The sequence below is a fragment of the Manihot esculenta genome, chromosome 11, assembly GCF_001659605.2.
Source record: "Manihot esculenta cultivar AM560-2 chromosome 11, M.esculenta_v8, whole genome shotgun sequence".
In the NCBI taxonomy this organism is placed as follows: Eukaryota; Viridiplantae; Streptophyta; class Magnoliopsida; order Malpighiales; family Euphorbiaceae; genus Manihot; species Manihot esculenta.
Genome location: NC_035171.2, coordinates 26,786,273 through 26,814,041, shown reverse-complemented (window position 1 = coordinate 26,814,041; position 27,769 = coordinate 26,786,273). Strand labels below are relative to the sequence as shown.

The window sequence follows — 27,769 nt, the reverse complement described above, 5'->3', positions numbered from 1 at the left end:
CGGTTCTTCCTCTTCTCCGGTATCGTGGTTGTTAGTTCGGAGGCGGGCAGAGGTAGGTTGAGGTTCATCGGTTCTGGGTTCCTCCACTACTGGGAGTGCGTTTACTGGGGTGCTAAGTCCCCTTTGTTGCATTATCTGGCCCAACCAGTGAGCAGTGGTTTGTAGCTGGAGAGCCATGGTTTGAATGTCTTGGTTAGACAGGGTCATGGTGGGAGTATTCCCTGCCAGGCTTGGCGAGGGATTAAGAGAAATAGGTGTTTGGTTATTCAACATTGTAGGACTAGAAAAGGAGAACTGCTGCCCATCTTGGGCAGAGCTCAGGTCATTTGGAATATTAAGGTTACTGTCTTGGTGGTTTGCCATCGTGGATCTCAGTGGGTTTTGAAAGTGAAAACTCCGGTGATGAAAAGATCTCCTTCGTTTCCCCACAGACGGCGCCAATTGATGATCCGAGATCCAATTGAATAAGGTTTTACAAAGGTTTTGTATTACTGAATAAGGCTTAAGTTTTCTGAGGAGGTGTCTCCTCTTTTATACATTATCTTGCTTGCTGGTGACGTGTAAAGGTTTCTCCAGGATTGGGCCACGCGTCTCTGCCATCCGGATTCGGAGGTACTAGGGTATCAGCCGCCTGCTCCATGCGTAACGGCCTCTGATTCTCCTCATGCGTACGTTCGAGCGGATTTGCCAGGCTGTCTGGTGAATATCATTCTGGATCCTGGACTGGGCTTGAGAGTTGGGCCGGATGCTAAGCCTGAGTGGAGAGGGCCTGCTTCGTGCGGGCTGGGCCGGTTTGAGTGAGGAAGATGGGTCGAGCCCGGCCTTGAAGGTTGGATGAGCCATGATTGTTATATGTATCAGGTGTGTGGGCCTCTACGTCATGGGCCTTGGGCTGTGGTCAAGCCTCTGGTCCGGGGTGGAGGAATTCAGCGGTCATCAATGAGTAATATTTAGAACTCTGTACTCAAAGTAATAGTGATACCCATTATATCTAGATTCTGTTTGCAATTATTATTAGAACTCTTACGTATATTAATTATAAATATTAAAAATTGATTTCAAATTATGTTTAACATAATTTAATTACATCAGCATAAAAAATAACAAAACTATTTAAATAAAAATAAACTACTTATTTTAAAAAAAATAATATATATTTTTATAAATAATCATTAAAATAAATTGTTCAAGACGTTCCCCGCTGGTCTTCGATTCTTTAGATTCGAAAATGATAATTGTCTTCTCGATCTAGGGCGCGTAGCCTATTTAGATTGGTCTTCCATGCTTACATCGTTTTGCCTGATAATTGCCCTGTTTCATAATTTTCATGAGAAAATTTTCCTTCTAATACTCTTTGTTATTATTTTGCTAAGTGTTTATATGCTCGGTACTCGGCCATACCCTTCGTCCGACCATAGCCAAATACGACTTTGAATAATCTTTTTTTTAAAAGACTGTTAAGGGGTTAACACCCGACCAAGCACCTGGCAGTCTCTGCTATTTGTCATAAGATAACTTTAAACTTTTCAATGGGACTTACCCTCCGCCTTGTGACTCGCCTGACAGTTACCCACCTTGTGACTATGGAATAAATAACTTGGAATAAATAACTTGGAAAAAATAAAAAAAGAAACTTAACACTCAGTTATGATCACGATTTAAAGGATTCTATTAATCGGGACTGATACTCGGTCGTTAGCGTTGCGGATACCTGCTTTATGGCGCTTTTTAGTAGAAACTTACTTTGTCTTTTAGGAAGAAATCTAGAAGACTTGCCTGGCAGTTACCTACCTTGTGGCCTGGGTATAAAATGCCTTATTTAGTGGGACTAATGCCTAGATTATGACTTGGCAGAACCCGCTTTGTGGCCTTGCATGAGAAGCCTTGTTTATCGGGGCTAACATCCGGATTATGGCCTAATAGATTTCCGCCTTGTGACCTGGTATGAGATGTCTTGTTTAGTGGGATTAACACCCGGATTATGGCTTGACGGATTCTCGCCTTGTAGCCTGACATGAGATGCCTTATTCATTAGGATTAACATCCGGATTATGGCCTAATAGATTCTAGCATTGTAGCCTGGCTTGAGATGCCTTGTTTTGGGACTAATACCTGGAGTATGGACTGACAGATTCCCACCTTGTGGTCTATTATGAGATGCCTTGTTTAGCTGGACTAACAGCTAGATTATTGCATGACGGATTCTACCTTGTGGCTTAGCATGAGATGTCTTATTCATTGGGACTAACACTCGGATTTTCCCTTTGTGACCACTTGAGATGCCTTGTTTAGTGGGACTAACACCCAAATTATGGCTTGACGGTTTCCTGGCTTGAGATGCCTTGTTTAGTGAGACTAACACCTAGATTATCGCCTGACAGATTCCCACCTTGTGGCCTGGCAGGAGATGCCTTGTTTAGTAAGACTAACACCCGGATTATGGCCTAATGGATTCCCGCCTCGTGGCCTAGCATGAGATGCCTCTAACTTCTTTGAGGAAGGCGACTCCATCTTCCCTTATCCCAGAAGAACGTAGCACAACACATGAAAAATACATCGTTAACTGTAATTAATAAAATTTTCTTAGATTACAAATATTCCAGGAGCGGGGAATGACTCGATCATCTAGCTTGGTAAGCTTATAAGATCTTGGATGAATAACCTTCAGGACCCTTAATGGTCCTTTTTAATTTTTGTCCAACTATACATGGAGATGACTTAGGAACTTCCTCGTGTAGTTTTTTTCATTTTCCTAATGAGGTCAAAAATTTTCATTTCAGGTTAATAAGATGCTCGCGAGATATGGCAATGACCAACATGTTCTCATCTCGGCGTGCCTCTTTTATTTGACGGTCAATAGAACTTTGAATTGACCTGTTCCTGTCTTCAATCTCCAAAAAGATACCTAAAGCCTATTAAAAAAAAACAAAATAGATAAATGGGCAGTTAGACAGAAAACATTAGAGATGAGGGCAAATGTATTTTACCATGAGCATTAACTCTTTCAAATTCTCCCTGAAGGCCTCCAGAGAGTGGGAAATACAAGTAAGTTGTTGCTTAGTAGAATGAGCTAAATTACAAACGAGCCCAAAAAATAGGAATTAGAGAAATCAGGTACTCCACCAAAAAACCTATCGTGAAGCAACTCGGCAACAAAGGCAGGCATGGACTCTTCGTCAATCTCAAACCCTGAATGATGTCTAATACCACCAGTTGAGGATGGGGTAGGGGGAGCCTCTAAAGTTTTCTTCCCTTTATCCAGAGAGATGGGAGGTTCATTTTTGGTAGGTTCAGAAGTCCCTAAGAAGTTATTGAAGCAGCAAAGAGGGGTTAATAGAAGAGATTAGATCCTCCACAATGGGGTATTCTACTAGAGCCATGAGAAATCAGTAACTTACCTCTAAGTGATAATGCAGGACTACAGGGGAAGGAAACACAAAAGCATAAGAAAAAAATATATTCAAGAGCAAGAATGATGGGCATCCTAGTACAAAATTTGAAATTGAAAAGAAAATGGGAAATGACGTCTCTTAACTTTCCCTCTCGAGTAGAGGAGGTAACATAAGTGCTCCCTTAATGTTTACCCCTCCCTAATCATGCAATAATTAGTGAGGAGGTAAAGGTGCAATTGATACGTTCGAGGCTTGAGGTAACGATTAGACCTATAAAGGCCTAATTAAACAGGCACAACGACCTGTGGCCTAATCAACGCCTATAGGGAAACTGGCCATCAGCCTGAGACTCCATAAACCAATCTTTGGTCTTTAACCACCAACCAAAAATAGAAAAAGTCCTAAATAGAGATTAAAAATATCATAAACTCATAGAGGTCAATATAGACTGACACAATAAAATCGTTCCGAAGGTAAGAAGGCCGGAGAAACAGGGATTATGTCCCTCTTTCTAGCGAGGCATTAAATAGTCGTCTATTAATCATTAGAACTTTATATGGGTGGGTGTGTCACCTAGTGTTGGGTAACAATCATGTTAGAAAAGAAAAGGCAACCTTATCACAATATAGGACAAAAGGGAAAATAGGATAAAAGGAAAGGGAGAGGAGAGCCCAATGGGGGCCCTATTTTTTTAAGTGGACAGATAGAAAGAAAGGAGATAGGATTTTGAACCATTTCTGAAAAAATACTTTGCTTAAGGAATCTTGGATCTCAAGGTGTCACGACATATTTATAATTAATTTTTAAAGTTGTAGAGAAATATTTTATGCCAGGACAAATATTAAAAAATAATAAAAATAAAAATAAAAAAATAAAAAAGTGAAAAATTAAAATGAAACTAAAAAGTTATAAAACCAAATAAAAATAATTTATTCGGGTAATTAAATTATTTGCTTTTCATATTTGAATTATTTTCTTTCCTTATTCAAGTTATTTTCTTTCTTTTTTAAATTTATTTTATTGCCTTTTTATGATTTGTTTATTTTGTATTTTCTCTTTTTTAATTATGGTAAATTGGATTACTGTAAGAAATCTTGAAAAAAAGAAAAAGAAATCTGCTCTTAATTTTTCAATCTTGGCTAAATAACAATTCTCCTTTTGGTGAGCAACTTTCTTTGTTTGCTGGGCTTATGAAACATATAGTGAAAATCCATTTGGACATGGATGCCCATTTGGACATGGAGACCATCAGAGTGTCTTGAAGACCCTTTGCAAAGGGTAATGGGCCAAAGGTTTTATAATAACTTAGGTTTAATTAGTAAATTTTAATCTTTTTTATGGGTTTATAAATTAATTCTTTTCTCCTTCCTCCTTTTTTATGACTATTGAGATTATTCCAATCTCATCCCTCTTTCTCTAGCTTATGATTTGGATTTAGTTAATTCATTTCTCTTTCCCTTTCTTTAGATGGCTTATGCACCTCACTTAAAATGCATATAATTAAATTAGTAAGTTAGGTAACTCATTTGGTAATTCAAAAGCAAGTTTAGTATGATAGAGACATGGTTATGCATGTTTAGGGGGAGATTTATGATTTGGCACGAAAATGACTTAGTAATGATGTTAAGCTAAAATGACCATAAAATTGGAGTTCAAGGATATATGCTAGAAATCTAGTGAGACCTTTTTACAATGTGCTAAATGTGAACTTAGAAATTAGGTATAATTAAGTTCCCCTCTTTAGTGCACATTGGTCAATAGCATGAAATGAGCATAGGAACATGATTAATTAGAGCAACTTAGTAAGTTCTTCAAATTAAATTAAAGTAGAAACTTGGCATACTTAGGCTAATAGATGCGCATGAAATTGATACTTTTGTGCGATCGATGCGTGTTGATGAGTGTCGAACCCACAGAAAATAAACTATCCAAAACTAATAAATATAAATTGTGTATATGGTGAATAAGATTGAATTCGCAATGAATTTACACTAAGAATTTTCAATTAATAATTAGAAAAAATAACGAAAATAAAAAGAGAGATCAAAATAAAAATCAAGGCAATTAAAAAAAGCAATAATCAAAAGAAAATCAATTCAATACAAATAAAATCTAGTTGAAGATTAGATCATTTCAGTTAAGAGAATTAATCATAGAAATAAAAGTACCTTTATTCATTCCAATAAATTAGTTTTAGTTATGAAAAATGCTCCACATAACTAATCTCTCTTTAGGTCTAAATTAATTAAGAAACGATCGCTAATTAACTCTACTCGACAAACAACCCAAAAAATGTCTATTGAATTTAATTTATCAACCACCTTAAGAATTAGAGAGATCCACTTTTAACCAACAAACCAAACCGTATGGTGAGTTCAAGTTAGATCATGTAATTCATTAATTGTTATTTGTTGTTGAATATCTCAAGTAATTACGAAATTCAAGCATCCAAACTAATAATATATCACTTTGAAAATGTGAACAATAGGCCCTTATTGATCAAATAACAAAACAATAATAATATTAAGAATTAAAATTGCATAAATATTGAAAGAATAAAAGATGAACAATGATATTTAGATCTCATAATTCATAGAGAAACTAAAATTTCAACCTAATTTCAACTATAAATAAAAAAATTAGCCAATCATGGCTGAAAGAAAATAAAAAAAGGAAGAAGATAATTCAGTAGAAGAAGAGATATATGATTCCCACGGTTGCTATCCAAGCTAAGTATTTATAGCTGCTGAACCCTAGCTGAATGTTTTCTAATCCTTCTGAAAATAAGAGATCTCCTCCTTTAATTTGTTTCCATTTCTCTGAATACAATTAGGTTATGATGGACCTCAAAGAAAAAGTAAAGACTTTCTTGATCTCTGAACGAGGAATCTACTGCTACAAGGTAATGCCCTTTGGTCTAAAAAATGCTGGAGTGACATATCAGGGAATGACGATCATGCTCTCTCCCAATATAATTCACAAGAAAATGGAGGTATACGTGAATGACATGATAGTCAAATCAGCCATAAGAGAAGGTCACTTTGAAGCCCAAAAGAAGTTCCTACATAAGATTGTGAAATACAAGCTCAAATTAAATCCTAGTAAGTGTGTCTTTGGAGTTATTTTAGAAAACCCTTTAGGCCACCAAATCAGTCAGCGAAGAATAGAAGTGGATCTCGATAAGGTAAAAGCCATGTCTATGGAAAACAATACAAAAAGTTATATTTCTATTCTTTTTATCATCTATAATTAATTGGGAGAATGACCTCTTTATGTGGGTAAAGATCAAAACTGAATAGACTAATGATTAATGGTTTGCAACAACAACAGAAGTAAGGGAATAAATTATCTTACTCAAGGATTTTAAAGGATCCCAAATTTATATACTTCAAGTGTGTCTCAATCCCACTTTACCTCCCTTTGTAAAGTTCTTATCTAGGTGAGATATTAAAAATTACTGCTGATCAAGTTATAGAAAAAAAATGGGAACTATAAGTAAAAGATTATTTTTATTTGCAATATCATGTTCATGTATAATAATGATATTTATAAATCCAGCAGCCCAACATGACTTTGTAATGAGCTTCTATCAGCATTCTTAATCAGATCCCATCTTTTTCAATTTAAAAAAAAAATAATAAAAAAAAACAGGGCTATGTTTTAAGCAACCATTAACAATCACATGTAGTTAGTTTGAAAAAGAACACTAGGGTAAGAAATGATTAATGCATTTGTTGTATAGATAACCTGCCACATACTATTTTATAATAATTTGGAACTTATGAAGGCTATTGTATTAATACTTTCTTTAAAAAAAAAAAAAAAAGAAATCCTTGGAGATCTATTGTTTATAAAGGCTGTGTGTGTCTGATGTTATATTCATTATAAGGTCTCCTTACCACAAAGATCACTGAGTTAGTAAGACACTAAAATTTATTTGATATCATTTCTCTGAATTTATATTTTGAAAATATTATATTTAATTTTATATTCAATACTTGCTCATAGCATCAGAGACTTTACGTTTTTATTTTATTTATATACATAAATATATGTAAATACAATTTGAAGGCCATTACCATTGATCAAAATTAATATTAATTTAAAAATATTTGGAATCGTTCAAAACAAATATTGGAAGAAAGAACACCAATATGTACATATTTTTCTCTTTCACCCGTCTCCCAAACGGAGCTTAACTCTGGAAAACCACAGTAGATGAAGTTGGGTTCGACGAAACAGAATGACAAGGACATACATAGCCATAATTTATACTGTATTTGTTATTTAGCAGTTAAACTACCGTAAACCCTAAGGATTTAAGTACACTCCAAACTCTAGCTGTCTCTTCCTCAGCAGAACTCCCTCCCTCCTATATTTCTCACTCTCCTCTCCCTATTTATTCTGTCTCTAAACCCTAGCAGACGCATTTTCTAGTTAAAGTTGAGCTCCAGCTTCGCCAATTTCGGGTTTGGAATTCAATCGTTAATCCAGTAGTATTCCGTCTATGGATCTTCCAAGCCTAGCTTTGATCCTTCGCGCTGCCCTCAGCCCCAATCCCGATGAACGCAAAGCTGCTGAGCAAAGTCTCAATCAGGTTTATTTATTTATCGTTTTGAAATTGATTAGTTTTTAGCTTGTTTTTATCTTACTGAAGAACTTGTTCCACTGAAGTTTATTAACTGGAAACGGATTATTTGCTTTACTTAATGAGAATTGCGGTTAATAGTTGATTATTTAATTGTATCAGTTATCTGTTTCCGATTAGTTTTTGGATAGTAAAGTGATCGAATTATTATGGTGTTCTCCTGTTTATTATGCATGATCAATGTGAGTTGGGATGCTGGAGTTGTTAAAATTACGTGTTTTTTCAGTTCCAATACACGCCTCAGCATTTGGTGAGGTTGCTGCACATCGTCGTGGACAATGATTGCGATATGGCAGTTCGGCAAGTTGCTAGCATTCACTTCAAGAACTTCATTGCAAAGAACTGGGCACCTCATGAGCCTGGTATGTATCCTCGATTTTTTCTAATTTCTTAAAGAAACTTTACATTTAGATATTTGCATTACATCCAGATTAAGTGTGTAGTTATATGTAATCATTCTTTGATGTAGATGAGCTATCAAAGATTTCTCAAAGTGATAAGGATATGGTGAGGGATCATATCCTTGTGTATGTTGTGCAGGTTCCTCCTTTATTGAGGTATAATGTATTGAATGTTCAGTACTTGCAATTTACTTTTATGACCCCCTTCTTTACAGTAGGAGTAGAGGATGCAGTTTTCAAGTTTTGTATTGTTCCTGTAAATTGGCTTTTACTAATTTTGTTTCCATTCTTTAGTATCTCATTCTACTTTTTGGTTTTGTTGGTAGAACAAATTGCTTGTTTGGTTAGATTCATTAGAATGAGAGCACTCTCATTTTACTTCCTATAATATCAAATGCCATGATGTATAGGGTGCAGTTGGGTGAGTGCCTCAAGACAATTATCCATGCTGATTACCCAGAGCAGTGGCCACGTCTTCTGGATTGGATAAAACATAATTTACAAGATCAGCAAGTTTATGGAGCTCTGTTTGTATTGAGGATACTTTCTAGAAAATATGAGTAAGGATATATGCTTATGATTGTTGCTTTGCATATTCAGTGTGAATGCTTTTTTTGCTTTTTTGTCTGCTTTAATCATTTCTAAAAATTTCTGACCCTTTGTTGACTGCATCTGGGATAGAGAAATAAATGAATTGCATATGATTGTTTTTGCTCCAAAGCCCAATTGATCCTTTGGTCCCTTTGGAACAGCCTAGCAAGGAGGGAAAAGCCCAAAAAACCCTTATGTTTATTTTTTTTTCAATTTTTCAATTGTAATTTTTCATTTTCCATTTTTTATTTTTTGCTTAATTATGTAATTTAATTCTGTTATTATTTTTTATTTGATTTGATTTGATTTTTATTATTTTTCTATGGCACAACTGGATAAGTCACCCTTATATTTCGTCCTCCTTGCATTTATTGAATGTGTTACTTTGTAGTGTGGTTTGTGATTCTTGTGAATGCATAGGTTCATTTTCTGATTTCTTGACCTCAATCAATCTCTATTTAGGGAAGATGCTGAACTATGTATGTCTCAGTAATTTTGATATCTATCTTTTCTTATATTATTTTAGGTTTAAGTCAGATGAGGAGAGGACCCCTGTTTATCGTATTGTTGAGGAGACATTCCCACAGGTTCTCAGTATTTTCAACAGTCTAGTCCAGATTGCAAATCTATCATTGGAAGTAGCAGATTTAATCAAGCTTATTTGCAAAATATTCTGGTCATCAATATATGTAAGCTTAATGTTTAATAGCAGGCAACAAATTCTTGTAGTGTACCTTTCATTCACACATGTACTGATCAACCTTTTGGCTCCATATTTTTTGTTTCTTTAGCTCATATTCTGTTTGTTCTGAGGTGTTCTTCAAGTCCCTTTGAAACTAATTTTCGTTTTTTTCTTTTTTTAAAAGCTTTTATACCTTTTTGATTAACCTTGTCATCATAAGAATATGCATGGCATTATTTGATGATTGTTACAAATGGCTTTTTTTTTTTGGGATGGTTTACATGTTAAGTTTATTTTCATTTCCTTTCAGTTGGAGATTCCAAAGCAACTATTTGATCCAAATGTCTTCAATGCTTGGATGATTTTATTCTTAAATGTTTTGGAGAGGCCTGTTCCTGCAGAGAGTCAACCTGTAGATCCTGAGCTTAGGAAGTCATGGGGTTGGTGGAAGGTGAAGAAGTGGACAGTTCACATTTTGAACAGGCTGTATACTCGGTGTGTTTTCAAACTAAAATAAATGTTGAATGTTAAAAGGAGCTATGAAGATTGCTTTTGACTTCTATCCATTTAAACACTTGCAGATTTGGAGATTTGAAAATTCAAAACCAAGAAAACAGAGCTTTCGCTCAAATGTTTCAGAAGAATTATGCAGGGAAGATTTTGGAGTGCCATCTGAATTTGTTGAATGTGGTACGTGTTGGTGGATATTTACCTGACAGAGTTACAAACCTAATTCTGCAGTATCTAAGTAACAGGTAAGTGCAGTTTGTTTATTTGCTTATACTGACTTTTTCTTCTTTCTTCTTAAGTTTTTATCCCTTGTTATTTGATCTCATGTTCTGGCTAGTCTAATTGGATGAAGCCATATCCATGTGTGTTTAGCTTGCTTATTACGTTTGACCACATGGTTAGTTTGTATGTTAACTTGCTTAGTGGGGGCAGAACCTGCTCAGGATAATAATTTTGATCTTTAAATAACTTTAGCTAACTTGTGATTAGGAAGTGCTAACTTTTATGAAGCATCTAACTTGCATGCTTTTTGTATCTTTGTGGTTTTCATCACTTTTATATCAAGATTATCAATTTCTGGACTGCTGCTAGAGTTGTTTTGACGGGTGTTTTTGTAATGTCATTTGCAAGCAGTATATCAAAGAACAGCATGTATAATCTTCTGCAACCACGACTTGATGTGCTTCTTTTCGAGATAGTTTTCCCTCTTATGTGCTTCAATGATAATGATCAAAAGCTTTGGGATGAAGACCCTCATGAATATGTCAGGAAAGGTTATGGTGAGTGTGGATTTCTTTTCTTTTATTTTTTTTTTCAAGGGCATAAAATATGCAATACTGGTTTCTCAGACTCTGCTTTGATGCAGACATTATTGAGGATTTGTACAGTCCGAGAACTGCTTCTATGGATTTCGTTAGTGAATTGGTTAGAAAACGTGGGAAGGAGAACCTTCAAAAGTTTATTCAGTTCATTGTAGAAATTTTTAAGAGGTATTACTTCTAGATGATGCAAGCAGTGAGAAGCCTAAAGTAAATCAGCTGAAGCATTGTTTTATTTTTTCTTTTTCTTTATGCAGGTACGATGAAACACCTGTAGAATATAAACCCTATCGACAAAAAGATGGTGCCCTACTCTCTATTGGATCACTTTGTGATAAACTAAAACAAACTGAACCTTACAAATCTGAGCTGGAGCACATGTTAGTACAACACGTTTTCCCTGAGTTTAGCAGCCCCGTTGGTCATCTCAGAGCAAAGGTTGTTGCACTTCTTTTACATTATCATTATTATTGTTATTTTTTATATATCTGTAATTTGCATTAGCGATGTTGTAGTTGTACCTGCACTTGGATCTTATTCTTACATGCAGTTGATTTTGAAGGTTACAAAGTCTAAATTGCAAGTTGGCTGTTGACCTCTATGTTACTTTTTCCTTGGAAGTATTTATTTCTTTAATGATCTCTTGTGGATATTAGGCAGCTTGGGTTGCAGGACAATATGTTCACATTAACTTCTCAGACCAGAACAATTTCCTTAAAGCCTTGCACAGTGTTGTGTCTGGGTTACGTGATCCAGAGCTTCCTGTTCGTGTTGATTCAGTTTTTGCACTGCGAAGCTTTGTTGAAGCTTGCAAGGGTATGTAGCACTGTGCTTTTTCTGAAAATGCTTCTCTATGTGTCTATTTGCCACTTAATGGACATTCTCATTTTGCAGACTTGAATGAAATCCGCCCTATACTTCCTCAACTTCTTGATGGTATGTTGCTTTTGAAAACCTTGTTATGTTATTAATGATCTTTATTTTGTGTTCCTGGAGTCTGTTCCTTTTCTTTTTCAATTTTCAGTTGAGCTAGACCATTTACCTTCAGATAGAAAGTTCTGTGATATGACTCTCTTTTTCACTTTCTCTAGAGTTCTTTAAACTAATGAATGAGGTGGAGAATGAGGACCTGGTTTTTACTCTAGAAACTATAGTGGACAAATTTGGTGAAGAGATGGCACCCTATGCTTTTGGTTTATGCCAGAATTTGGTAATGCTTGTTACATATTTTTGCTCGACCATCCTGTTAGAATTTCTGTTCTTCCTGAGACTCCTATTATTCTCTGATTTCCAGGCTGCTGCATTTTGGAGGTGTATGAACACTGCAGAAGCTGACGAAGAAGTTGATGATCCTGGTGCTTTGGCAGCAGTTGGTTGTTTACGAGCTATAAGCACAATTCTTGAATCAGTTAGCAGACTTCCTCATCTTTTTGTCCAGATTGAGCCAACTTTGCTACCTATAATGCGTAGAATGTTGACAACTGATGGTCAAGGTAGGTGTCTAATCCATTGCATGTTAATTCATTTTCTTCCCTCTCTCTGTCTATGGGCATACCTGGGTTCCCTGATTTCTGCTGCTTGGATGGTTGGAGCAGGCATACATTGTTGTGATAAAGTCTAAGCACTAGTTGAAAATTTTTTTGGATGATCTGCTTGTGCTAGCATAACCAATTGTCTCAGATACCATGCAATCAATTTTAATGTTTTGAAGGCCAACTGCCCCTTTTGCGATGGTCAAAAGGTGGTGAGAATTCCAAGCACTCTCTGTCCTCTTTACCTTGTGGCACACTGAAAATGCAGATTTTTGCATCCTAATTGGGAACTGTAAAATCAGACAAAATAGATTTTGGATCTTAGATCCCACATGCTTGTGTATTTATTCCATTTTGAAGTAAGTTCCTCAAATTAGAAGTTGATTTATAATGTTGCCCATTTCATATGGCTAGGTTTCCAATCATTCATCAAAGCATTCTGAAAGAAGACAAAATTTATAACCTTTGATATCTTTGATGTTAAAATGTACCTTGTTTTTATTGTTCATATTTTTCATTAATATGTATCATTTCTGGTTATGTATTTCTACAGAGGTGTTTGAAGAAGTTCTGGAAATTGTTTCATATATGACCTTTTTCTCTCCAACAATATCTCTGGATATGTGGAGTCTTTGGCCTTTGATGATGGAAGCATTGGCAGATTGGGCTGTTGACTTCTTTCCAAGTATGTATTTTCATCAAATGCAATGAGTTATTCCTCTCTTTGGTATGTCTTGGCTTTAATTTATTAAGTGGTATTTTAGACTTGGGTTGTTACACTACTTGTGGGGAAATTAACGAGCTATTAGTGGGGAAATTAACTCGTATGTACTTTTTTCTCTCTCTGAGGAAAGGACAAACAACTGCAAGTATCCATTCTATTGCATTGACTTATAATTTGTAAATTATGATTTACTGAACTGCGTCAGACTATATTTTCTTCAAAGAACTTCTGCATTGATTCTCACGACACTCAATTTTGATGCAGATATTCTGGTTCCCTTGGACAACTACATATCAAGGGGTACTGCACATTTCTTGACTTGCAAGAATCCAGATTACCAACAAAGCCTTTGGATTATGATTTCATCTGTGAGTTCCTTTTGAATATTGAAATTTATCTTTGCTGCCATCTGTTTAATTGACATATGTAAACTGGGAAAAAAGTGTTCATTTTATTCTTGCTGGCAGTCTGGCTAACATGGTCTATGTTTTTATTCCTCTATTTGTAGGTCATGGCAGATAGAAATTTGGAGGACAATGATATTGAGCCAGCACCAAAGCTGATTGAGGTTGTTTTCCAGAATTGTAAAGGTCAGGTGGATCAATGGGTTGAGCCATATCTGAGAATCACTGTTGAGCGGTTGCATCGAGCAGAAAAATCATACTTGAAATGTCTTCTCATTCAAGTGGTAAGGATAATTAGTTAGCCTTCGTTACTGAAGAGCCTCTTTCTTATGAGAATTATCCTTCTCACCCCACTTTGTCTATTCTGTTTTAATATTTAGAAGTGGTGATCATGCTTAATAATGTCTTGTAAATACTCTTGTTTCTCTATCCATACACACTACTGTGAACTATCACACGTTTTGCACCTTTCTAAAATGTCTTTTTAACCTCCTTCCTGTAGACTTTTATTCAACAAGGTACCAATGCTTCTAAATTTTTTTTATCAGACATTATTGAATTTGTCAACCCAAACTAATTTGTAAGACAGAATAATGAATTAAAGAAAAAAGATATTGCTCAAGTTTTCCTCGTTCTTTATTTAGTGCTAGTAAAGGTCTCATTGTTTAGTATAATGGTCTTTTATTGAAGGTTGAATTGACATTTCCTTTTAATGAAACAAATATGTATTTGCTGCAGATCGCAGATGCCCTTTACTATAATGCAGCTTTGACGCTGAGCGTACTGCAAAAGCTTGGTGTTGCTGCTGAGATTTTCAACCTTTGGTTCCAGATGTTGCAACAAGTGAAAAAGAGTGGTGCACTGGCTAATTTTAAAAGGTAATCTGTCAGGTGCTTCATTTCTCTGACATTGGGCTTTGATGAATTATGGGATAAATATTTAAATCAAGTTTTATGTTGTATTCCTTTTGTGTTGGTTTGTTGGGCCATCTAAGTAATGTCTGGCACAGGGAGCATGACAAAAAAGTTTGTTGCTTGGGGTTGACATCACTACTGGCCCTTCCTGCGACTCAATTACCTGGAGAGGCCTTAGAACGTGTTTTCAGGACCACTCTTGATCTCCTAGTTTCATACAAGGATCAAGTTGCAGGTCTCTGTGACTTCCCCCTTCTTCCAGGCCTGCCTTTGTTTCACTATGCTTCATTTTTTTTCTCTCTTAATTATGAATTTTTGCTACATTAATACTCATTGGTGTTGGATGTGTGCACAGAAGCTGAAAAGGAAGAAGCAGCTGAAGATGATGATGATATGGATGGTTTCCAGACTGATGATGAAGATGATGGTGAAGGGTCTGACAAGGACATGGGAGTGGATGTCGAGGATGGGGATGAAGCTGACAGCAGTAGACTTCAGAAGTTAGCTGCGCAGGTGTGTGGATTTCCTTGTATCTGCATTTGTTGGAAACCCCCTGCTTTTTATTTTTCATTTAAACTTTTATGTTCTCAAATATGTTGGCATCATATGTAGTTTTTAATATAAATTTAGGGTTAGCAGGAGTTCTTTATGTGCTTATCTTAAATCCTCAGATTTGAAATATGAATGAACTTGCTATGCATCTGGAAATGTGTGTACATATTTGCTTTTTAGAATGTTGATGCACCTATATTTTTGTGTTCAATTACTCTATTACCTTTCTTTTTCATCCTGTAATTTCTTTCACATTATCTTCACTAGTAAAGGATGGCTACTATATCAAGTTTGACATGGCAATGCCTTAGTTGATTCACCTTCAATTGAAACCTCTTCAAAGAGGATACACTTTGTGGGATGCTGAAGTTTAAAGAGCTAGAGACTTGAAAATTTTGGTGCAAGAAGATCAATTTCTGGAAGCCAACATTTTAATGGAGGATGGATGAATGACTTCCTTTGGGAACCCGATATTTGGGGGATGCATGTCTTGCCAAATCAGTGAATGGAAAATTACTGTGCTATTTATGTTAAATCGTGTTAAATTAATGGGGTTCTGTTACCTGTGGCCTGCCATGCATTTCTCCAGCACCCTAACTATTGATGGCTCTAGACCAGCTTTCCTTGATCTGCTTGCACTGTTTATTTGATTCTAAGACAAATTATCAGCTAGTGCACAGAAGATGCTACTGTAACCCTACCCTTCAATCATTTCATTCATTTTAAGCTGGTTTTATCCAATACTAATTATTTTATGTTATGATGTTAGTTAGGAAACAATCCATCATTCAGTGCTTTGAATGGAACACTGAAATTACTTTTGAGTTGGTTATCAAATTACTTCTGAAGCTAGATCTGTACAGAATGATGATCTAGGCTATGCATACTGGTTTCACCCTCTGAGATTTTTTTTTGGCATGATTCCCCTATTAGATACTTCATGTTTTTGAGATGTTTTGTACAACTCATGAAACGGCTCAAATTCATGGGTGAAGAAGCCTAGATTTTCATATCCAGGATTTGGGAAATTTTCCATGTTCCTTGATACCATTTAAACCCATGGAATTGAAGGGCAATTTTGAAATAAGTTCATATATTGAGGGAGGGATTTCACATAATTCTATCTACTAGGCTGGTTTCAAATCTTTGATTCGAAGGATTGATCAAAATTTGATGAATTTTCTTATCCTTTTTCTATATTGATAAGTGGTTTTCTCTGGTTCCACGGGTTATTTAATTCTCACTTCAATCCTGTGTTTTTTCTTGATCATGACAGGCAAAGGCTTTCCACCCACATGACGATGACGATGAGGACTCAGATGATGACTACAGCGATGATGAAGAGTTGCAATCACCAATTGATGAGGTGGATCCTTTCATTTTCTTTATGGATACTATCAAAGGTAGGGGTTTCCCTATTGTGTATTTAGGTTGGCATCCAATTCTTTTGGTCTCATCTGACTTGCAACTACTCTAATTTGTCGTTAATTTGAATGAAGTCATGCAAGCATCAGATCCACCGAGGTTTCAGAATCTTACACAGACACTGGACTTCCGCCACCAAGCTCTAGCCCATGGTGTTGCCCAGCATGCTGAACAGAGGAGAGTTGAGATTGAAAAGGAAAGAATGGAGCAGGCATCGGCTACTGTTGCTTCATAACTTAACCATTGAATACATCGTGGCTTACATTTGCATTAGTTTTGCATTAACTGCATATTCCATTTATTCATAGATGGATGGAGAGTTGTTGCCAGTCTCTCTGAAGCAGTGGTTCAATGGTCGTCGAGATCAGTAAGCCCTGGAAGTGTTTTCAGGTTCAGATTATTGGTACACTGCAGGCCTGAGTTCCCAAATGCTTAGTGAGTTGTGGGATTGGGAATTTTTTGCTGTAAATCTACCATGGTTTCGAGGCATTCATTTTTATTTTTATGAGTCTGGCCAATTCTATGCAGAAGAAGCCTATCTCATTGCGTTTTGCATTGTCTTTTTGTTTTTGATTTTTTTTCCCTCCCAAAGAAGTTTTACATTTTGGGGTGTCTAGTTTGTCACTGTGTCTATGCGATTGCTTCTGGGATGTTGGCAAGTTATCCTCGGGAGGGGCTTTAGGAGTAGTATGGTAGTGTCGCATGGAAATCATTTAGGAAGGTGGATGAATGTTATAAATTTTTTGGTTAGGGGTTAGAAAATATTCTTTTTTTTATTTTTTAAGAAAAATTTTGTAATGAGTATAGTCTACGAAACACTATTAAAATATTGGTTTATGGGCTTTTTGGAGTTGGGGTTTATTGCTTTTTTGGTTTTCTTTATGTTTTTTTTTTTTTTTTTTGGGTGGTGGTTTCTGGAGCTTTAGAGTGGCGGTGGCTACAGATTGTAAAGTAGTTAAAACATTCTTATATGATGTGGTTTAATGAAGAGGAAGCAATTGGTTTGCAGGCACGTCCTTCCATTTATAGTCTCACATTTGCTTGCTTACTGCTGTTGCCTACTGTGTGTGTTTACTTGAATGAAAGCTTGGAAATAAAATTACTGGTTTAAGACAAGGTAATTGTGTTTGTTTAATTGAATGAAAGCTTGGACGTGATACCTTTTTTGCTGATTGGACATCAGAAAAAAGAAATTGAAACCACAAAAATATCTTTTTTAAAATGTATAAAATTTTCAAAGCTTACTATTTTGTAATTTAATTTAAACATTTAAAAATTGATAAAATTAGATACAATTGTATTTAATTTTAGAACTCACTCGCTGATTAGGCAATTTCATGCACATTTTATTATATTTGCATGAAATGTACGATAAAAAGATATTGGAAAAAAGTTTAAAATTTTTTATTATTTATAATTTAATTTAAATTTTCATAAATCAGTAAAATTTAATTTAAAATCTTTCAATTTATTTTTTTTATCCCAATCAAAAAATTACAATTTAAGTTTTTTTCTATTGATTATGAATTGTACTTCACAATAAATTTAACTATATTTATTATATTTGTTAAATTTTTACTTTTTAAGTTAATTTTTCACTTTTTAAGTATATTGTCATATGTATTTTATAATAAATTTAACTATATTCACAACAAAAAATTATTTCAATGTCATCAAAATAAAAATTGTAGTTTCACTGTCTATATCTGTGTTACTGATATCTTGATATCGCTTAATAATGTCAATTAGCACTTGAAACAAATATAAATACTGCATTAGAGAATATGTATGATTTGCTATTTCTTACATCAAAAAGAACGGGAGGAAATATAAAAATGAAGTTTTAGAAATTCAGTAGCGAAGGATAATAAATTTAGAGATTTTAAATTAAATTATATCAAATTTTAAAAGTTTAGATTAAATTATAAATATTAAAAATTTTTAAAATTTTTTTTATCAATAGTCCATTTTTAAGTGTCATATATATGATAAAATAATTCACATGATATTATCATACTGCTAAGATATGCTTTTTTAATTTAAATTTTAAAATTGAATATAATTTTAAATTTTATAAATTTTAAAAATTTAAATTAAATTACAGTCAAAAGTTTTAAATTTTTAATACCTATTGACTTTTTTAAAAGGAATAAAGTACAAAGATAAAAATGTTAAGAAAGTGCATGCTAGATATCCAACATTGCCACAGATAACAAGCGGGGTGGAAGATTGACCCGCCAAACAACTTCAAACTTGGCACTCGAATTCTCAAATTTTGCTAATTTATAAGCTAATGAGTGCTGATATGTTGAAAAGTAGCCGAGTTAAAATTATTACATAGCAGTGGAATATCATGTACTCATGATAGGGTGAGACTACTGTTAAGCCCTGCAAACCATTTACTGCGAGCAGATTGTCCATCTTAATAATCAGGCTTTGATATACCAGCTTGCAAGGCGTGTGTAATCCCAAACTTAATTGCTTGAGCTTTTGCTATTCCTAGATCCCACCATACATGCAGTCTCTTAACTACCGCAAACACCACATATCCATTATATTCATGAATAGCACAACTCTCTAGATAAGGGTGGAAATTCGATCAATTCGATTTAAAATTAAATCGAATCGAATCAAATACACTGAAACTCAAAATTTTAGTATTTGTGAAAATCTAACCGAATTGATTTTGAACAGAAACCAATTTGAATCGAGTCAGTCTGATTCAGTCTGAATCGATTCGCTCGGTAGGAATTGAAGTTGGTATTAGGATATAGCATGTCAGCCATAGTTTCACAGTACTGCTATCATCATATAATTTGTATATGAAGCCACATATTAGGTATCCTACATGTTCGTGTTGAAAATATGCACCTTAAAGCCATATATTATAATATTAATTTGAAATAACTATCTTATATTTCTAGGCATAAATAATAAATAATTTAATTAATTAAAGGTTGTTTAAATAAATAAATAAAATCTATTTTTCTTTAACTTTTGGTAGTCGTTTCATTTTTAAGAAGTTGATAATATGATGAAGAAACGTACTTGTACAAAATGCTATAAAACGTTCACATTCATAGAACGCTAGTTCATTAGGAATGATTCATCCAAAGTAGACTGTTATATCTATCTGGTTTTGTAACATCCTCAAATCCATAATTAGAAATAGTGATATCACTAGGTATGAATTAGACTATTTCACTATTAGAGCAAGTGATATTAGAGGAAGTGCTAGTTTACCCTAAGTTACCTAGGGGAGGTGTTAGTATAATACTAAATTGTTAATAACTGAATCATAGAAAACTAAAATAAAAAACGAACATATCAAGAAATAAAATAGACGGTGTAATTAGCAAGTCGAAAATAAGTCACTTTCGAGATGCGCTTAGGGTTTCCTGACATACTCACTTGAGGTGCTTGTTAAAATCCAACATGCTTACCTTAGTACAATGGACTGTTAAAGGCTAAAAGCATAATTTAGTAGGCCAATCTACGAATATTGAAAGTGTGAAAATAAATTGAAACATGTTAAGAGTTCAGTAGATTAAAGTGTGAATATGGAAAGTTTAAAGGCAAAATTCAATTTTAGTCCTTCATTTTTTCACCTCTTCATCTAAACCATTCATTTCTCACCTAACTAAGCATGATAGAAATGACAAAGCAAATGAGAAATGGGTTGTCTTCTTCCACCTACCCTATTACTGAACCTTATGCCATTGAAAAGCAAATATCTTATATTTCTTTCTTCTACCAAAACTAAGTCAATCCCTCACCAAATCAACTTCTTTCTTTAACCAAAATTCACCCTAAGATCAAGAGCTAAAGAAAAAGTCATATAATGAAAGAATTGAAGAAGGAAAAGTTTAAAGTTCCATATGCACCAAAGTTAAAAATCAAAGGTGAGCTTAGAAATGTGTAGGAAATAGTATTTTCTCATTTCTTCATGCATGAATTTGAATTAGAAAGATTTACTTTTTCAATTTATTCAACCCTTTCTTAAGATATAAATTTACCTAAGTGAAGGAATATCATAGAGAAATGAGATTGCTAGAGAGTAGAAGTGAAAAAGAAAGAGAAATTCAAGAAAGGTTTGGTATTTGTATGATTTTCTGATTTTCTATTTTTCTTTGATTTTCTGAAAGGTTTAAAGTAAAGAAATTTAACATGGGAGTTAAAAGTGCAAATCTGGCAAGATAGGCTTTAATAGGGCAGCATGTGTTAGCAGTTTCATAACTCATTGTGTAGTTATTGAAATTAGGCTTAAAATATACTAAATGAAAGTTGAGACAAAGAGATAAAATTTTCATGAATTGACCAAGTTCTGAATCTGTAGATAAAATAATGTAAATTGCAAGTGGTCTTAAACTGGTTACAGTGATAGAGCATCTTGAACAGACTGTATCGATTATACTATCTAATTCTATACACAATGAAATTAGTTAAGATCAGTGTCAAATGAATCCTAAGAAGTATACCTAAAATTTTATATAGACACTTAAACTTGAATTTGTATAAAAATACATGCATTTGATATATTTTGTGATATTAGAAATAAGTACTAATACTGGACTGATTAAGATCTTATTGAAGAGCTTGTAAAAAAAATTCATAGCATAAATTAGAATAATTGGATTTGCATGAATTATACCTTATTGGAAGGATAAGCCATAAATACACTTTTGTTATTGATGAGTTACAAAACTCACAATTTTTTCCTCATTTAATTCCTTGATTTTACTATAATTTTGATATAAATATTTAAATTTAATTTGAATTTAATTTTGGACAGGTTTGTGAGCAGAAGTAGAGAAAAAGAAGAAGAAAAAGCTGAAGAAAAAGCTGAATTAAAGGATTTTTTATACTGGGAGGCTACAACCTTGACCAAACCTGTAGCCCAAGACAATGGATAAATAAGATAGATTTTGCCACCTAAGCAAGGATAAGATCAGCTTCAAATGGGGTCGAGTTGAATCAAACTCAATCGGATTAGGATATAGATAAGACTATGATAGAGATAAGATTGAAGTAGTATATTTTATTTTAAATTATTAAGTTTTATCCTTTTGTGCCTATATAAAGGCTCCTAACATTAAACCTAGGGAATCATATTCTACCTCTCACTCTCATTTCCTCTTTTGCTGCCCCCACCTTCTTCTCCATTTTATTTTCTTCTTCTTCACCTTTTGCTTAATTTTTATAATTTTATTATGGTCATGAGTGGCTAAACAATTTATTTTTAGTTGAACGTTAAATTAAATTGAGGTTTGTTCAAGTTGTGAGGTTATGCACTTAAACTCTCTTCATTTTATTTCTATTTTTTGTCAATTTCTGATTTCGAGGAACATCACATCCATTGTTGTTTTCTTGAGAATTCAAGAGGCCTATTGAATCTCTTGAGAAAACAACTTATAGCTAATTAATCTAATTAAATCCGTAATTGTTTAATTGGATTAATAACAAATAGTAATTAACATATTAGTTTATGTTAAGAAATTGACATATTTGATTTAAATAAAACTCGTGTTTTTATTGATCAAGTTTGGGTTCTTCTCTCTTAACGCAGTTGACTAATTAAATCTACACGCATGTTGAGGTTGTTAGTTAACTAGAAATTAATTTAAGCGCGAAGCGGATTAATTTATTCATAAAGAAGAATTGGTGGAATTCGCGTGTTTGACCACTATAACCAAACAATAAATAATAAAATAAATGTTTTTTTAATCAATAATCAACTGCAGAACACCTCAATTTGATCACCTTCAGCTAAAAGTTTTAATTAATTATTTGTTTCTCAATTTTCAATTACATTATTTATTTTTTCTTTTAAGTCTATTTTATTGGCTTGCCCAAGGAAAAACTATTTTCATCAAAAGATTCTCTTTTTCTCACTTTTTGTATTAAACTACCATTCTATTTCAAATTGGTCATCTAAATTAAACAGGATTAAGGTCTCTGTGGGATCAATACTCACTTACCATGTCTATAAGTTCTTATCAATTAAGAAAAGTTGATGCAAAATATGGTAAAATGCAGCTCTCTTAAATTAGAATGCATAAAAATTGACATGCTTACTTAATCGGTAAGAATTATGCACGTGCTTACTTAATAATAAAGTTTATTTATGCATGATGATTTGAGTGAAACTCACCATTATTTACTTGTTAGTAGTATGGAATACAAGAAGTGAATTGGCTTGATGCTAAACAAACTAACATATCCTGAATGTGATACTTGCATTGAAGTTGCATCAGGGAATGAGACAGGTATGCATTTTTGCAATTGTTCAAAGGAAGTGAATAATGACTTATTTGAGGACATATGATCTGTGGCACTAGTGTCTAGAATCCAGCTAGTGTCACTATACAATTTAACAGTGCAGGTTTTTAGTGAATGAGATTTACCAGCAAAGTCTATGAGATATGATTTGGAATCATATCCGGCTTGAGTGGAGGTGCTAGCAGTGAAGGTTGTGCTGCCTTTCATAAGTTTAGTCATTTCTTGTTGCAAAGAATTCAGCATCACAGTAAGTTCATCAATCTTTATAGCAGTATCAGGGGGATCCATAGGGTTATCCTCTTCAATGTTGGATCCTTCAATAGCTGCTACAACCCTTGGACCTTTATGTCCTTTGTTAGATTGACCTCCCATCTTAGTTTTAGGTTTATACCCAATCAGGATAGCCTATTAGTTTAAAGCATGTACTTTTACCTTATTTGGTCCCAAACCTTTTATATTTCCCTTATCCCTATCCCTGTGCTTTGTTAAAAAACACAAAGGAGTCAATAGTCTCATTCATAGTCCCTAAGACGTTTCTTTGAGACTCAAATTTAACAACCATTGAGTAAGCTTTATCAACTGATGGTAAAGGGTCTATTCCAAATATCTGGTCCCTTATGATCCAAAAGCATCACTGAGTCCCATTAGTAATTGCATTAGTTTGTTTCTATTTGCTACTTCGGCCATAGCCTTGGAAGCCCCACGGATACAGGGAGGTAATGTCTCCATGGACCATAATTCATCTGAAAGTCTCTTCAGCTTAGTGAAGTAGACGAGTACAAACTCATTCCCCTTACTAATGAGAGATATTTTCCTATGTAACTGATAGATCATAGGACCGTTCCATTCGCTGAATCTTCCTAAGATCTCTAGCTAGAGATCTCTGGTAGAAACAGTGTAGATGAAACCTTGATTAACTCTTTAGATATAGAGTTCAAAATCCAAGATGTGACTATGAAATTACATCTTTTCTATTGCTCATAAGATTCAGAATCTTTTTTAGGTGTCAAAACTGTTCCTTTAACAAACCATAACTTCTCCTTGGTTCCTATGGCTATTTTAATAGCCCTACTCCAAGATCTAAAGTTAGTTCCCATAAGGAGGTGCAAAAACTAAGACCATACTAGGATGATTGGATGATTGGAGGCTAAGCGAATCTTCAATTCCTTGTACGCTAGCTTGTCCTTTGTCGATAACCATTGCTGATGTCTGATTCTTACTACTATTTCCACATTTTGGCATGTTCTCTCTTTGAGCACAAGCATGACATAGGTTGCAGATCTAGATTTGAAGGAGAGGAATCGCCTGGATTCAAACCCTAGGCACTGATACCATGTGAGAGAATAGAGAAAAAGAAAATTTCCTTTATTCATTTCTCTTAAAAAATGTAATCGTTACACTATTATTCAAGAAGAGTCCCTATTTATAGTGTATAAGGCAAATATCACTAACAGTTCTTACTAAGACAAAATAAGACATATAAGGACAAAAAAAATAAAAAAATGATTACATAGTAAAACGACTAAACTAAGAAAGGACAATTAAGACACAATTAATCCTTAACAAGATGTCTATTGGGCTTGGGGTTTAATGGGTACGTTTCCTAGCATTAGAACAAATCACACAAAGCAATTGATCTATTTGAATTTATTACGTGGGCTTTTATGCTAAATTATGTTATGTTTTTTATCTAATTTATATTTTGTTGAGTTTCAATTGGATTGAATGCAGAAAAATAAAATAAAATTTTTTTATCAATATGGATCACGTTTAAACGAAGAAAGTAATAATAATAATTAAAAAGAAAATAAATATCTTTTATTTTCTTTCAAGCAAAACACGAGATCGATGATTTGGTTGGATTGTCGCAAATTATAAACCGTTTAAGTATCCGGTCTCTAACGATATCCACACAGAATAGTAATCGAAAAATCTTAGAACAATTCTAAGGTGTTGAGAAGGGGAGAGGTTTTGAGTGCTAGCTCTCTGCCTTTTCTCTAAATTCTGGAGGCTCTCAAAAGGGTTTCTCACAAGTGTTATTTCAGATTTTCATAAGATACCTTTTTATATAAAAATCTTAAGATTTCAATATAATAGTCTTTAATTAATTAATTAATTAATTAATTAATTAAATTACAACTATATTAAAGTAAGTCATAATAATATTAGATAATTTTAATTAAGTTCCTATCTAATTAATTAGATCAAAATCATAATTCTTTCAGATTACAATTTTATTTCAATGTCAGTTTATATGTAATCAAGTTTTACTTGATTTAACTTTTTGTTTTATTTTTTCATGCAATTCTTTATGTGTATAACCCATTAGATTCTAAATATGTTGGTAATAAATATAATTAAATAATTAATTAATTTAAAAGTCAATAATATTGTCTAACAACATGTCAAGACTATCCAAATATTCGGAATTTTAAAAGTGGTTTGATTTAACCTTTTAGTGCATGGTTTGTTAGTGTAATTAATATTCCTTCATCACAAATATCTCAATTTAACATTTGATACATGGAACGTGTTTACAATATTCAATCATATTAATTCTCATTTATTTGTCATTTATCTATCGAATGAAATTCTAAATCTCATTTGTTAATTTTATTCCACTTTGGCAAGGATTTAATGATCAATACTAACAAAGAACAAATGAGACATTCCCTAATTTAATCTACGGTGATGAATCATATCTCAATCGCATAAATACCTTCATACAGTTCCTAATATATCCAATTCATTTCTATTTGTTGCTCATGAATTAAGTAACATGTAAGATAAATCAAAACATAAAAATCCCTATATAAGTTTATTTATTGATTTCAAGTTTAAAGAATCACTTACACAACCATCACTTGAGTACTCCATAGACACAGATTATTTTTCATATTAATTTTTCAGGCGAGTCAGTGTATTTATTCATGAAATAAGTACCTATATATTAGTTCTAAATATTTTACATATCTCAACTTATGAGATCAGTTGCTTCTTCCAAAAAAGAAAAAACATAATATGTACTAGTCTCAACAACTCTAATCATTGTCTAATCATAATAAAAACCGGAAATATTTAAAGATATTATTTAAATGCAATAAAAATCTCACAATTATAACCACATTATAATTTTCTTTACAAAAATAATATAGTTTCATAAACTTTATCTTTAGTCCAAATTTAATTAAATTAATACTAAAGATAAATAACTACCTTTATAATATTATAATTAATTACTTAAAATATACGAACAATAATATCCAACTAGAACCAATAAATTAGCTATAGGCATATTACTAACATATTTATCCAAAAAATTTTCCCCTATGCAGTGGATATTATTCTGCTTAATATTTAATTTACCCTTATTTATTGGGTAATAAATTTAACTAATTCTTTTTTTTAATTTCTTATTAAATTAGCATAAAAGTTTGATTTAAAGTCAATCTAGTCCAATAGTCAATTTAGAGGGTATATCTAATTTAATCCATTTTCATTTAAATAATAAACAATTAAGTTAATATCTTTCTACATTTTATATAATTAAATACATTAACCAAATAAAAAATAAAAATATTACTTTTATATTTTCATACAGTTAATTGAAATTAAGTAAATTAAATAAGTATTAAAATCAATGAGAATTAAAAAAAAAGTTAAAAATAGGATATGTTATTTTTGTATTTCATATAATTAATTAACGTTGAATAAATAAAATTAAATTAAAAACAAATTACTTTTATAAATTTAATTAGACTAAATTGAATTAACTCAATAAATTCATAAATATTTTAAATTTGTATCTTTATATTATTTAATTCACGCGCTCTTTAATACATTATTTCTCCTTTGGGCCAATTTCAATTTGAACTTAAAATTGAAATTTTTGAGTCAATTTTAAGTATATATTAAATTGGACCTACTGAACAAATACAAAGACAAATTAGGCAATAAGCCAATATTAATATGAATTCTCAGTTGATTTCTCGATTTAAACTTCAATTACAATTTAAATTTATAGTTTTAAAAATAATTTTAATTAATATTATTATTCTAAAATTTTATTAGAGATAAATTTTAAAATTATTTGATGAAAATTGATAATATAGAAATTAAATCATAACTAATATTAAAATAAATTTAAAATATAAAATATAAAATGTAAAAACTGAAAAGCACATTAAATAAAAAATAAAATGTAATGTAAAAACTGAAAATTGAGTTAAATTTATCGAAATAAATTAAAATTAGATTGATTTAATTTAAATTAATTTTTACTAAATTTAATTCAATTTAATTTTTTATAAAATATTTAAATTTTATTTTTTAATTTATTTAATTTAATTTAATTTTAATCGAATCAACTGAATACTTACATTTACTATTTAATAATATTTTAACTCTTAACAATATAAAAATGATATAATCAGTAAACTCAAAGTATTTCAACTTTTAATAATTTTATATTTTTATAATTAGACTAACCTATTGATTTAAATGTGAAATTTACCAAATGTAAATAGATGTTTTGTAGTTATAATTCAACTTAATGTTTTAATTTATTTTTTAAAATTTTATGAATTTTTGTACATATATACTCGTATTTTAAAAAATAATTATTTAAAAATTTTAATATAAATAAATAATTATTGTACCTTAAATACATAGTAAAAAATTTATGTGTTTTAAATTTTTGTTAATACTAGTAATAATGAACTAAGACAATACTTAAAAGTAAAAATGCTAGATATATTTAATTTAACATTTCAAAAATTATATTTTAAAATAAAATATCAAAATTAAAAATTTTAATAGGAGTAAATTTTTGTAAATTATTATTATTATATTAAAAAATTATAAATAAAATAAATAAAATTATATATTTACTGAAAAT

At 32.5% G+C, this 27,769-nt stretch overlaps 1 protein-coding gene across 3 annotated transcripts; it reads left to right on the top strand.

The window, feature by feature from the left end:
- The first annotated feature begins 7,567 nt into the window (after positions 1-7,567).
- On the top strand, positions 7,568-17,605 carry LOC110626463 (importin beta-like SAD2). Of its 3 annotated transcripts, none has more exons than XM_021772377.2 (22): positions 7,571-7,989; positions 8,267-8,402; positions 8,510-8,597; positions 8,852-9,001; positions 9,559-9,721; positions 10,025-10,209; positions 10,296-10,469; positions 10,858-11,003; positions 11,090-11,213; positions 11,300-11,480; positions 11,699-11,858; positions 11,937-11,978; positions 12,134-12,252; positions 12,337-12,535; positions 13,128-13,259; positions 13,563-13,666; positions 13,807-13,986; positions 14,441-14,580; positions 14,712-14,878; positions 14,972-15,129; positions 16,445-16,571; positions 16,668-17,605. In XM_021772377.2, the coding sequence occupies exons 1-22, from the start codon at positions 7,900-7,902 to the stop codon at positions 16,826-16,828; spliced, it is 3,126 nt and encodes a 1,041-aa protein (XP_021628069.1). In that variant the 5' UTR covers positions 7,571-7,899; the 3' UTR covers positions 16,829-17,605. The 3 variants fall into 3 exon arrangements, with proteins under 3 accessions (XP_043817747.1, XP_021628069.1, XP_021628070.1); XM_021772378.2 differs by having other exon boundaries at positions 7,572-7,989; positions 14,712-14,851; XM_043961812.1 differs by lacking the exons at positions 14,712-14,878; positions 16,445-16,571; positions 16,668-17,605 and having other exon boundaries at positions 7,568-7,989; positions 14,972-15,130.
- The last annotated feature ends 10,164 nt before the right edge of the window (positions 17,606-27,769 follow it).

Coding starts and splice junctions, on each gene's coding strand:
- LOC110626463 (XM_021772377.2), top strand. CDS start 7,900: ATGGATCTTCCAAGCCTAGCTTTGATCCTTCGCGCTGCCCTCAGCCCC. Junction 11,859..11,936: donor CTTTGTTGAAGCTTGCAAGG/GTATGTAGCACT, acceptor CTCATTTTGCAG/ACTTGAATGAAATCCGCCCT. Junction 16,572..16,667: donor CTTTATGGATACTATCAAAG/GTAGGGGTTTCC, acceptor ATTTGAATGAAG/TCATGCAAGCATCAGATCCA.